This window comes from Diadema antillarum, unplaced genomic scaffold (genome assembly GCF_040938485.1).
Source record: "Diadema antillarum isolate AM-2024a unplaced genomic scaffold, OU_Dant_1.0 scf00000164, whole genome shotgun sequence".
Classification (NCBI taxonomy): Eukaryota; Metazoa; Echinodermata; class Echinoidea; order Diadematoida; family Diadematidae; genus Diadema; species Diadema antillarum.
This window is the reverse complement of record NW_027271053.1, coordinates 366,403-380,860: the sequence shown is the minus strand read 5'-3', so window position 1 is coordinate 380,860 and position 14,458 is coordinate 366,403. Positions and strand designations below refer to the sequence as shown.

General features: G+C 38.4%; 1 protein-coding gene across 1 annotated transcript in view; it reads right to left on the bottom strand.

Moving 5' to 3' along the window:
- The window catches only part of LOC139722383 (E3 ubiquitin-protein ligase UHRF1-like), a 36,852-nt gene extending 22,741 nt beyond the window's left edge, over nucleotides 1-14,111 (bottom strand). The window contains exon 1 of the mRNA XM_071633691.1: nucleotides 13,959-14,111. Coding sequence (XP_071489792.1) covers nucleotides 13,959-14,111 — 153 coding nt within the window. The remainder of the gene's footprint in view (nucleotides 1-13,958) is intronic.
- Nucleotides 14,112-14,458: the final 347 nt, after the last annotated feature.

The window sequence follows — 14,458 nt, the reverse complement described above, 5'->3', positions numbered from 1 at the left end:
CAGAAACTTGGCTGCAAGCACAGACTAGGCAGACACACATCAAATGTTTGTGTTCATGTTGCTCCACACATGTAACATTACATTCACTTCACTCTAAACCTTGTGCTATCTAACTGCAGAATAAACAAAATCGGAGCAATAGAGCAGTATATTTGTCCTCATCCGTATGTACTACAATAAATACAAACATTAAATGCTCCTCCTCATATTCATCACCATACAAACGATCACTTAATTAATATTCTCTATCCAACAATGAATTTGACAAAACAAAGTCATTCCATAAAGATGCTTCTTCCAAGACTACATTACTTATTATCCCTGTAACATCATAACGCCCTGCATGAATCCATACAGTATATGCATGCCTTCATGCGTGTTCTAATTTCAAACTCCGCTCAGCACCGAATGTTAGCGGATACATATGGAATTTGTCTACCTTTCATATCATGTTTAGCCACACACTTCACAAATTGCTTTGCACAGACAAACAATCACTGCTGAGCCTTCTGTATGAGCATTTATTGGAACAAATGGAATTCTCAGCCGCAGGTTTGTAAAAGACCGGGGCGGAGCAGTTGGCATCTTTGCAGAGGGAGAGTGCAATTCCACACAGTGTGCATTAAAGCTATGATGAATGGAGTATCAACCTGTGGGAATAAAATCATAAGGCTTTCATCAAAGCTGTTCAATTGATTTAAAAAAAAAAAGAGTTTACTAGAATTCTATGGGTTTGCATTTTCATGAAAACAGTGAAATCGGTAAATTTGCTAAGGTGATGTCACCAACTTTTCAATTGGTTTGTGCACAAAAATATGTAACACTAGAAAAGCATTCAGAGAGCACAGTGTGAATTATAACGATAATTCAGAAATAATCACAAGATTTCTTCAGATTTGGATCGCAATGCTAATCACGATATTTAGTGGGATTTTCATGTCCACTAAGGCAAAAAACTTTAGATTTGGATCACAATGCAACTCTCATGATTTCTATCCTGCTAATTCTTCGTGTCAATGTGAATCCCAGGCTGCTGAGCCAGATGTAAAATTGCGCACCTGTTAATGCACTTATGACACTTGCAATGAGACAATTCTGGATGAATACGCTCCACCACAATTACATTATCAATGCTGAAAATCACACTAGAATATCTCATAACCAAATACCACATACATGATTTGAGACTGAAAAGAGAAACAAGATCCCTATATTTCTTTTTTTTTTTGTACAAATACATCATCTTTGCACTCTTGTGCTTTCATCGGGCTTCTAACAAGGAAAAAATTCCTCTCATTCAAATCCTAAACTAAAACATACAGCTCCATGATGCCAGCATACTGCCATCAACCTTTAACCTCAGGACAGAATCTGACAGTTGCCATGGTAACAAAGCAGTTGGCTTCAGTCCCAAGTCAGTGAACTGTACTTGTGATTACAACTGGAGTGTTCCCTGCGGGGCTGGCTTACCCACTTGTTCTTTTTATTTTGTAGGTAGCACAACTCTTGAATGGGAATGCCTGTTGTCAAACAAAGAAGGGAAAAAGAATGAGGGGGGGGGGGATAGAGGGGTGGTTGTAGAGGGAGTAATTCTTCGATTGGAATTCCACATTCCGAATACCAAGTCCGTGTGGCAGGCACATAAGTCCCCGGCAGAGCTGCAATATTGTAAAGGGTTCACGAGCCAAAACTTGAAGACCATGGGTTACGCTGCCTAGACCTCTCTCCCAACGATAATGCAGTCAAAATTCTTGATGCAGGTGCACATTTCTGCTAGGATTGGGGGGGGGGGGGCCCTTGGGATGTCAAGAATAGGGCATCTTATCCACTTACAGGAGTATTTACCTCGCAGAAAATCAAGTCAAGTAAGTTAACTCAGAGTTTAAGATTAGTGAAATCACGTCAAATTCCTATCAAAATGTATACATTAGGAATGCTTTTACAGTTCCAGGGGAATAAAACCCAAATATGTACATATGGATTGAGTGCAAGCAGCAATATCAGTAGCACACATCAGAGAAGTTTCAGGAAAATTAGGCAAAGCACTGTATTCGAAAGTTATGAATTTTTAAAATCATACTCAATAACTGATTAATTACTTTTTTGTGCTTTACACTAGTTTTTGTCACATGATTTACATGTTATGAAGATAAAGTATCTAATATGTATTACTTGTTACAAGTTGTGAACATATTTAAATTGATCAATGAATGACAAATGTATTCTCCCCATTTGCACACCTAGCTGCCTCATATCGCCCACTAAATATAACCAAGTTGGTAACCCAAAGTCACTGCTCTGCTTGTTAGAGAAGCTCGGTGCGTTTTCTTGGCTTCACTCCTTATCAAAGCTTCACATCAAGGGTGGTGAGTTTATAGCTCAGTCGGTAGTGTGTCTGCCTCAAGATCCAAAGGACCCCGGTTCGATTCCTGGGTAGTTGTGTGTAATCATACCATCCCCTCTAGTAAGAGGCAAAACACTCTGTTCCTCAGATAGGATATAAAATGGAGGTCCCATGTGTGAGAGAGTCACAACTCGTGCGCGTAAAAGATCCCGCATCATTTATTCATCACAAAGAGCAGGGTGTTTCCGGTGAAGTGGTCCTGCCTAATACATCAAACTGGACCCTATGGAAGACCAGCTATTGCAGCTGATACCCGTATACATCCATCTTCGCAGATGGAAATGAAACAAACAAACAAATAAACATCACTGGATTTGGGTGATAGACCATATGTACATCCATCTGGACAGTATCTTTTGTATCATAGGTTCCATTCTTCTTTAAATATCCTTTTATCTCCAAGAGTATCTAGCCCAATATACTTTAATTTCCCTACTTCTAAGTCTGAAAATAAAATAATAATTTTGACATTCACACACGTACTCTTGGGTCTTTAGTGTGTTGTCATCAGGTCCTATGTATGGGGGATACCTGGTCCATTTGAAGAACCTTGTATCCCCTAAAATAATTCCTGCCAAATTTGGTTATAATAAGTGATCATGGGGTTGAAAGAACAATACGAAAATGTAAAAAAAGTTTTTGAATAATGGATAATGGACTAAGCACAATGGCACAAGCTCACTCAAGCCCTTGCCAAAGGGGAGCTAAAAAATTGGAGGGAGAGATCCAAGAAAACTTGTAACAATCTGATAGGCACACAAGTTCACTTGCTATGGAGTGCAGTACAGACATCAAAATCCAAATCCTTTTATTGGGCTTCCAACATGGGAAAACCAATCTCCATTCTCCCTCTCCGAGGTACATGTACCAATGTGAAGTTACTCAATTCCAAATTCCAAATAGAAAAATCTAAATACTTTTGTTGGGCTTTCAACATGGGAAAACCAAACTCCATTCTCTATCTCCAAGGTAGCAATGTGAATTTACTCAATGCCAGATTCCAAATACAAAAATCAAAGTGCTTTTATTGGGCTTTCAGCATGGGAAAACCAATCTCCATTCTCCCTCTCCGAGGTACCAATGTGAAGTTACTCGATTCCAGAAACACTCCTGCCAGAGTTTCGCCATACACCATGGTATCCTCATCCCATATCTTACCAGGAATTCTCATTCCCACTCAGCTCTGTGAATCAACCACTAGAGAGCAATGGTATCCATAAACACAGCAATTTAATCATCTAGTTGAGAATTCTGCAGACAATCAAGTACAAGGAGTCGATACCAGGAAAAAAAAAATTATCGATGCTGCAAACATATCCTTTACCTGTGCTACAATGTATCTCTCCTGGCCTCACAGACAACTGGTTTCCATGACTTGATGAATGACAAAGTTCTAGAAAATGGTTCTAAGAACACTGGGAAGTTTTGCCTGGAGAACAAATGCCAAGTTTTTACAGCTCTATGGCCAGAGAACTATTAAAGAGATGATATTCAAGTTAAGTGGCAATAGAGGAGGAAATCTGTACTACAATTGTAAATTAATGTTTTCATTGTGAAAGTAGGACTATCACCACAAGTCCCTCCATCGTGCATCCCAGTAATACTCTGTGGGTGTGTGTGTGTGTGTGTGTGTGTGTGTGTATTTGTGTGCATGCACATATTTCTTCAGCGGTTGAGGACAGCTTGTAATTTAGTATTCCCACAGAGGATATTCTCTCTAATAAAATCAATAAATGTTACATTCCTCAGTAACTTTGTGGGTCAGATATGGTACAGACCTTGGTCCCATTCACAGATGGGTCTAGGGCAATTACCCCCTGGGCAATTACTCGGGACCCTTCCTCTCACCATAACCGTAATCCAAATCCTAAACCTAATCCTAACCCTAACTCTAACCCTAAACCTAACCCTAATCTTTACTCTTATCTTATCACTAACCAGTATTTAGTTGGGGGGGGGGGGGGGAGAGGGGATAATTGCCCTGATACATCACAGATTTATGATAATTTTTTATATTGACCAAAGCTACATAGCTACCAAAGTCAAATAAGCAAAGTAAAACTGGAATGTCCCACCTTCCTCACATGACCTCTATGGCTGTGGAAAGAATGTGGCCCTTTGTTTACATTTTGATGAAAGCTCATTGACCCTGACCACCGACTACGGACTGACCTTTCACCTTCTCTGCACAACAGTAACATCCAGTTATTTTTTTTTTTCAATTTCAATTTATTTGCTCAATTCCACCAAGAATAACAAATTACAAAAATTGTAATATTGGGCAAAGACAATGCATGGAATAAAATCAAATTTCCTCAGACCAACTGGTACTGTACTTTGTGGAAGATAAAGCAAGAAAATCTAAGAGTTTGCTTAATTTTCATGAACTTCAATGGGGTGTGAGAGATTGTTAGTCGTTCTCCAGTGGTAACAATGAAAACTGCTATCATTACCTCCAAAGGAGGAGGTTATGCTTTCATTACTGTTTGTTTGTTTGTCCGTGTGCAAAATAACTAAAAAAGTAGAGAAAAGATTTTGATGAAACTTGCAGGAAAGGTTACAAATGACCCAAGTATATACAGATGATTAAATTTTGGAAGTGATCCGGGAATTTTTGTGGATTTTATGAAGGATTTTAGATATTTTGGCAGGTAAGGTCAATGAACTTGGGAGTTCAAGCTGCACATTTTTGAGGTTTTTATACACGCACCTTTAGTGCGTGCTCTAGTTTCCAGGGCGAGGCGCGCCGTGCAGCTGGAATTTGATGACGTAACAAAAGGTTTCTATGTTGGGAAATCGGGCGACTTTCAGCATGCATATATATGTACCGTATGATTAGAAATCACTGATCTCTACGGAAGAACAAGATCAGTGGTGGAAATGAGCTGCTTGGTGGAGGTCTACGCTCTCAGAGTGCTTCTCTAGTTCTATTTAATTCAAATTGGACACTGCTTTGCAAAAACAGGAACGTAATCAACACATGACGACTTGGTCATTCTTTTTCTTGCTGATAAATCTATAACTCTCCTCTAAATAAATTTGATTTTTTTTTTCTTTGAGCTGTAGCGCAAGCACAGAAATTTTACAAATCAACCCTGACCTCTAGTCTCAGATGATCACAAAATATTGAAATGAAGACTTTATAAATACCCAAGTGATATTTTAACCATTACTTTCTTTCTGTGAGTCAATAATGTCACACAATTTGTGAGCTGATACAAAAGAATTATTCTAAAATTGAATTTAAAACTTGCATTGCTTTTTAAACTTCAGATTTTTAACCAAATCTCTAAACAGTAACTGCCCTTATATATTTTAACATAGTATTTGAATTTGAATTTGAATTTATTCGTTTCATTTCCATTTTTACATTGTGTTGCTGTTTACATATCGACACATTACATTACAGTAATATATCAGCATGAATTGACAGAATATAGGGTACAGTGTACTTATACAAACGGAAATGGGGTGACCCAACTAAAAGCATAGCTTGTAAAATGTGTAGGTCACCATGACAAGTAATATTCATAATTATGTTAAGAGCAATTGAGGATATAACATATATATAGACTCCTGAAACATATTTACATAACTTATATATATTTACATCTTAAAGGTAGTAAACATGAATGAGAAAGAGAGGGAGAGAACGAGAGAACGAGAGAAATAGAAGAAATAAAGTGAGGACCGAAGGGGGGAGAGAGGGGGAAGAAAAAGAAAGAAAGAAAGAATGAAAGAAAAAAAATAAACAGTGGAATTAAAATGAATAGGAATTCCACATGAATGATATACCATATAAAAGTTGATATAAGATTACCTTATAGGGTAAAAGTGTCCAGATATCTGGTATAGGATTATAAAGGCTAATTACATCGTAACTTATTTATTCAGAAGACTTAGTTTTAATTTGTATTTGAATGTTTTGAGGCTTGTGGTTTGTTGAAGAGAATAGGCTAAAGAATTCCAATATTTTGGTCCAGCGAAAGCAAGTGTATTGTGTTTAAAGTTGGTTCTAATGGATGGCAGGTGGTAAGAAGAAGACTGCCAAGTGTAGTAATTGTGCACTTGTTCATTCATAACAAAAAGTGACGAAATAACCTGTGGAAATTTAGAATCCTTCGAGCTGTACATAATGTGTCCTAGATTCATAAGATATATATCCTGTACCTTTAGAAATTTATTTTCATAGAACTCGAGTTCATTAGTGTGAGAACATGATGTTGCACCAGAAATAATTCTCACAGTATGAAGCCTGCTGAAGAAAAATTGAAATTCAGATGATATAATCACAACACTTGACATGGGGATGAAGGTGGAACTTCACATCCAGTCTGGCAAACAACAAGAAAAAGCTGGAAAAAAAAAGAGACAACTTAGAATTTATGGGAAACATTCCCTCAGGTTCAGTTGTCCACATACAATATTCAGAAAACAATAACTGCACATTAGTATCACCATGGTAAACATTATAAAAACTGTTCCCTTCTGCAGGGAGTTAAATTCATGTTTGTGCAAGCGCTCAGCAACAAATTGAATATCTCCAAAAGTCCTTGCCAGTCCCAGCAAGTGGTAAAAGAAAAAGTTATGTAGGTTTGACCATGACCTCCCATGATGAAATGTGTGAATAAATAATAAAAGGACAGGGCTGCCCCAGAAATTCACACATCAGAAATTAATGATGTTCAGAAGACCAATCAGGGCAATACTTGTGCATCAACAACTTCATCCCATAAGTCAAAATCAATTCCCAAATCTGGGAGATTTTCATGTTCGGGACATGAAGAGATTATCAATTTTCAGAGAGTTTTCTGAAAAATCAGATAAATTTGATGGCTCTGAAAGGATGTCATCAAGTGATCAAAACTTTACACCATCTTGCATCAAATAAAGGTCCTATCAGATCTGGTTTGTTTATAAAAAGGAATGGAACTACAATATGATATCAATGTGAATGTTTGTCAAATCTATTTCAAAACAATATCAAAGTGTGATGCCCTTTTTCAAAATATCAAGTAAGGTCAACTTGACAAGTAAACAACAGTCCATTTTTCAGAACTTAATATAACTAAGATAATGCACAAAAATCATAAAACCAAGGAGGTTCAAGAGAATGGAGTCACAACTGTCGTATTTCCTTTAAAGTCACGTTCGATGCCGCCACTCGAAAGCATTTGAAGCATGTGGCAAACTGGATCTGCCGCGCAGATAGAAGACAATTGACTCATGGCTCATTGCATAATCATCAGCCACTTTCTAAGGAAGATATGTCTTTGTGATGGTAATTACTTTTCGCCATCCCTACTTATAAAAGATGATATATAATGGTAAAGACACGGGAATGCCCAAATAGAAATTGCACAAAAAAATGATGAAATGAAAATGAAAATTACTCTACTGGCCATGCCCAGACACTAATCTGATAATAAAGAATTATACATGTACCGTACTTGAAGATTATTCCATATCAGTTGTATTTGTTGGCATTAAGTGGAAAAGTGATAAAACCGGCTTTCCAGGATGGTACAGTTTTAAACACTTTCACGTGATACAGCTCTGATTTACGCTTTTGCACATATTTCTGGAAGGGATTGACCTTTGTTTAATGTGCTTTACCATTAAGTGAGATTTCGTTTCATTTAATAGATAAACAAGCAAAATATAGCCAACATTAAGTTAAAGTTCAAAATGAATCTTCAGATTGCTCAGCAAGACGGCGGCATCAAACCCGTCATCAAAGGCACAGATGCACCTGTGGAATTCTTTTGTACATCAATAGAAAAGAGACAACTGTTTGAATAATTACAGTCAGTTGGAACTCCATCTCTTAAACCTCCTTCATAAAACCAACAATGCTCCAGTCCAATTGTCTGCCATTGAACTAGGGAGGTCCATTATCTTTTATTTCATTTGTGATATATATATATATATATATTGTTTTTTGTATGTTGTAAAAGGAACTTGCTCTGAAAACACTACATCACACTGAAGATAAGGGAATATTACATATCAACTTGACCTGAAATTTCAAGTCACACTGCTTGTCCGTTTTCCTCTTTCTCACAGGATTTTGCGCATTTCTTTCCAACGTGGAATGACCGAATGACAGAGAGCAAAATGTGGTATAAGACCAGCGGCAACAGTTCGGCACAAAAACGCATGTAAATTCACTTTAGCTCAGGGAAAAATCAAAGTAACACCTCCGAGCCATTCCTGTGGTTTATCTGTCAATGGGTCAAGGCAAAATAGATTTCAGCACAAAACAGCCCCCCAAGGCATAGGAGGAGGAATGGGAAATTTTCATACGGCCATCAAAAATCTGCAATAAAAGGCAGCTATGATATTTTTTCTCAATTTTCCCATTTACGTTTCTTTGCATTTGTTTTTTTTAATAAGTAAAATTGTTGTTTGATTGTTTGTTTTCATTTAATCACGGGGTAAAATGCCCTTGTTCAGCCAGGTACGGCTTTTTAAAGAGCAGTCACAAAGTTAAGTTGCATTTATGTTTATCCCGTTCATGAGCATCTACGTTATCAGCACAATTATAATGGCTTGTGCTCAAATTAAAAGTATATATGCTCATTTACATCTATGGTCAACAGAGAGTGAGATTGGTATTTCCTTTTGCTTACAAAATCACTCCAATGTTTGAATAATTTGTAAACGCTTTTTTTTTTCATTTCTTACTACCACTCTCTCTTGCTCTATTAAACAAAGACACATTATAAACAAATACACATGTAGGGGAAACTAGGGTAATTATGGCCCCCTTTTCACATTTTCTATTACTACCATTCAAGTGAAGTTCAATAATATTCTTATTATGTAACAGTCAATGTATACCTGTAATATAAGCCTACAAAAGAAAGTACATACCAGTAATTTCTTGTTTGCATATTAATTACAGTGATGTTAATGACTTTGTGGGGCCATAATTTTCTCATGGGTTGGGGTATTCATAAAGATGTAATAAAGAAAATAATTCTAAGTACGGGTAGTACACTAAATACTACATGAGAGCATGTATAGGAATGATTTTTAATCATAGCAAACCTCAATTATCTTTCTAAATTGATGTAGAGGGTCAAGTTCGTCTATGACCCTGTTTACAGTGCAGTTACAGTTTTGAGAATAGATAAAATATCATATGTTTTGTTTAATAATCACTACAGACAAGGTTTATCATTACCAACTAACATTACAAAAAAGTATTTGGAAATTATATGAAAAGAAAATATGGCACTTACCTTTGTAAAGTGGAGAATACGCTTTTTACTCTGATTTTGACAATTGACAAAACAGGTCCTCCTATCACAATACTGATAGCTAAATAAATGGATGTTTGGCATACTACTGGTAAGAATTGACCTACCACATGCAACAGCTACTGTACGAGCTGTTGTAAAAACAACTAGAAGATGGGGGTATGATACATTTTATGATGTGGGGCCATAATTACCCCAGGGCCACAGTCTCCCCTATCATATAGTACATTTAATAGGATCCATTCACTCCTTAAAAAGAAGATAAAATCGTTGGCCCTCTTCCAGAACTATTGTTTGAACAAGGGTTCCTAGTGAAATCAGTAAGTGGCTGTCCCTTTTTTTTTCATCTTTTTTTTCAAAGTCTCACCAAACTTGCACCACTTAAATAGCATCCTTGAAAATGAATCACAGTTTGCACCCCCTTCATGTTACAAGGCTTTAAAGTGGTCATCAAATTTACATGAACATTCTTAATTCTCAATCAAAAGATCATGCAAAATATAGTCCTACATAGTTTTGGACTGCTGATAAGGGGACAAATTTTTCAGACTCACTTACAGCCAAGAAAAGTATTACAAAGGAGACAAAAATCCTCCCAAGATAAGGTAGCTAACAATACCCCCGACAAGATTCAATTACTTGACGGCTTTATGTTGCATGGTGGTATTCATAGCTCCTGCAATTCCGATTTACAGCCTGCAGGCGCTGCCTGTCCCTCAGTCTGCCTCAAGACTAATAAATGGCAAAACAAGTAAAAGGAAGGGGGGGGGGGGGTGGTCCTTTAAATGACCTCGTTCAAACCAGCATTTGGTCGTCCAGCCAATGATAGTGACAGAACCTCATTCCTTGGGGAGCACAATTACCAGGAATGTGGTCGCATTGATCCCCCATTGGCCCCTGTCTTCCGGAACAAAGGGTACCACACCACAGACAGTGAGTCTATACTTGTCATTTGGACAATGAACGACTTTGGATAACCCTGGCGGAGGGCTTAACTTAATTATATTGCACCTCTAAAAGAAGCCTGCCTCGGCTACTTGATTGTTTCATCTTACAATTCCTGAAAATACGATATGTGACAATGCGGTAGAGAAACTCTGCAATAGATAGATGGGGTGATAATGCCGTCTCTTTTCAAGATGCCCCAATAACAAGAACGGCTGTCCCAGCTTATGGCCTACAATGTACCTCACCTCGGGCATTTCGCTAGCACGTGACCTTTGACACCACAGCAAACATTTCCCTCTCAATTCTGCACCACGAGGGACCGTTCACACAGTAGAAAATCCCGCTTCCAGAAACCGCATCTTTTTGTCTACGATCTACACGTGTGCAGAAGAAGCACCATTTTTTTAGAATTCTGAAACTGCACCTTCTTTTTTAATCACTATTGCAGATATTTATGTACATATGCATGATCACTTCTATCAATTGGTATAGCATTAGCAAACAACGGCAGTTTCAAAAGATTACAGGGGTGACAGTCTGGCGGTTCCAAAAGTCATGTGACCATACATGCGTTGTAAAATTGAATCTTGGCTGGCACATGATTTACACTTCCCAAATCCACAGTCTTAAAAAGAGTTTCAGAAAATTCCTACTCAAGTTGGCAGTTTCCAGTAGAATTACTGGGGAGTTTAGCTAACATTATTGTAGCTCAGCAACCTCACAAACATCTGTGCATTTTTTTTCACGAATAGGGGGTCCTAGTGTTTTCTCAGGCAAGTATGGCCCTTGTGTCTGGTTTGGATAAGAAGTGTACACATGATAAGCAAACTCTTGTGTTCATTTCCTGGATATCAAGCCTACAAGTAGACCAATATCCTGTTTACATAGCTCTATTTCTTCTCTATATCACAGTATTACCTCTTCTTTTATATTGGGTTATAAAATCACACATCTGGCTAAACTCAGGAGATATCAACAGAGACTCCAACTCTCCCGCCGAAAGCCCATTTTTGCAAAATCTCCCGTTCTCCCGCTTGAGATTTAATTTCTCCTGCCCTGGCTCTGTGTCTCCCGTTGGAAAGGATTTCTTACTTATTGCCATCGGATGTTGAAAAATAAGCCTTAGATAGAATGAAGGAGCATCTAGAACCCCAGCCGCAAAGAACTTCGCATTTTGCGCTCATCAGCTTGGAGTCTCCTGTTTGCTAGGGGTTTCAGGCGGGAGAATCTCCAGATCAGAAGGTGCTTGGGGTTGGAGTCTCTGTATCAATGTGCGGCAAACCACATTCCCACTTACCCAAAGCAACCAAAACTTGTGATGATCATGTAAATTGTGCAGGCAACTGCTGGCTCAAAATACCATTGAACAATGTCTCTTCACCAGAGTGAGCAAAGGTGGGGAAAATGGCTACTGTACAAGAATCTGTTGAATAAAATCCCGCCTTTGATTTTACGTGAAAGGAAAACAAGATTAAACTGATATGTTATCAGTAGGGAGTAGTCTACGTGTTGTGTCTAAGTTGTGACTGCTGCGGTAGAAGAGTAGAAGAAACTCCAATTTTTTTCTTTTCTTTCTCTTCTTTCTTTCTGAAATTGCCCAACTTTGTATAATTGGGCTTTAAACTGGCATGACGAGGAGGCAAGATCTAAATGAAAGAAACATGTGACCCACTACAACAAAAGGATCCGAAAGTCGGGGAGGTCAATTTCTAAAAATAACATGACATTATTCCCTTACTCTTCCCCTTTAATTTCATATATAACACGACTCATAAAAGTACTCGGTTGCGGAGATATCGATAATTTTATGAGAGCATGTTGAGTGGTCTAGGAAATCAGTTTCGAGAAAACCGCCTTCAAAGTTTTCTTTTGGACGCAATTGTGATCAAGGGGAGTAAGACAGTTTTAACCTCTCGACAATAGAAGGTATGCTCTTAGCAACCTCCGCAATGTTCATTCAAGCTAGCGCAAGTGGTCTGCGCATGACCAATCAATAAGCAGGATGTCGCACACTGACCAATGAGATCACTCCCTCGTTGCTAGGGGTGGAGTCTATCTGCGGTGCTAAATCCAAATCTTTGGACACGTTTCTTTTCCATTGAAAGTGGGAAGATCATGGCCAAGAAAACGCTTTTCCTTTGATCATTTAGCTTCCGAAATTTTGGCAGATGATAGACAAAACATGAGACTGTAAAATTATGCCCAAAACAGAAATTCAATGGTTTTGACCAAATTTGATGATGCAACTTCAAACTTGATTTTCTCGGCTTAGCCGTCAGCGGCTTTCAGATCCTTTTGTCGTAGCGGGTCACATATTATCACTTGACTAAACCACTGGTGACTCTTCCCTTTAATAACACAATGCCACTCTTGCAATAATAGTATGAAGAAGTTAAACTCTTTCAGCCGGAGAGAAATTAATTCTTGGAATATTAGCCTTTGTACTGTCAGAAACGCCTTCCAAGTCTAAGCTCAGTGATCACTGGAAATAGAAACATAATGAATTTAATTCAGATTGCATAAATTGACCATCCCATGGATAGAATAATCTACATCACATTGTAACTCTACAGGCTTAGGATTGGATCTGTTATTACGGCCCTCAACAACTACATTTATAGGTAAAATAATTCAGGTGGGGGCCTACTAATTGAGGTAATTTGAATCCACTTCTAAATCGGTCCACACCCGCAGCAGACACACATGCACATAGACAAAGTAGATGTAGTTATTAAAATTTAGCCGCCGAGGTGACTCTCATCCTCATGAAGATTTTATGAACATGAATGGTTACACATTAACTGAGGAAAGCACTCAGGAAAAGTTTTCTCACCAGCAATGAAATTGAGTCACAAGTTTTAACGGAATGCTGTAGAATCTATGTCACAACTTTGAAAAAAAAAATGGGTAAAGATAAAACTTGATAAGTCTTGCGGGTGAATTGAAGCTCGTTAATCATGCACTATCTAGCAGCCACCCGTTGTGAAAATACAGTGTAAAACTGTTTGTTAGAGTCAGAGGAAAGCTAACCAAATGAAAAATTGTCCTGCGGACTGGATTCTATTTCTGCCTTTTGTTGTGGTCACACTCCTCCAGTTACATTACTCGCAAAGAACACATAACATAGACACTACAATCCTCAAACAAGAATGACCATTTTCCTATTCTCTCTCTCTCTCTCTCTCTCTCTCTCTCTCTCTCTCTCTCACACACACAAAATATGGTGTTTTTTTTTCGAAACTCGTGAATATGGAGTCAAGGAAGCCCATTATACAGGTAGGCTAATCTAGAGTCGAGACTAGAGGTCTACTAAAACGTCAAGTAAGTAAGGCCCTTCTCACCTCCTTTCCACCGTAGAAAAGCCGTTGGCGGTCAAGCGGGGCATCGAAGAGATCCACAAGCTTCTCCCGAAACTGCTCGATTTTCGTCAGCTTTGACAAGCCATCGATTCGTTGAACATTCTTGCAGTCGAACTTCCTTACGAGCACCCACATGATGGCAGAAATTGCAATAAATTTCGGCCACAGAAAGGTTGTCGCCAGTCACTTGGGTCGGTGTTCGTTGGCTGTATTTTGTCGCGTACAGGACAACCTGTTCAAACAGGTAAAGAACTCTGTCAAATTGTTGTGAAGACGCTATCTCGGAGCTACAGATGTAGTGTTACACTCAGACAAGTGTAAGCCTACGATCGCATTGCACTGCATGCACGCACTTCCTCACCTCTCACAGCATACAACAACTGATGATGCACACAGGGCCTAGGGACGCTACTCTCCCACCACATTAGCACTGCATACTAGTAGTACGCATGCCGCGGAGTTGTGGTTGTAAATAATCAAAA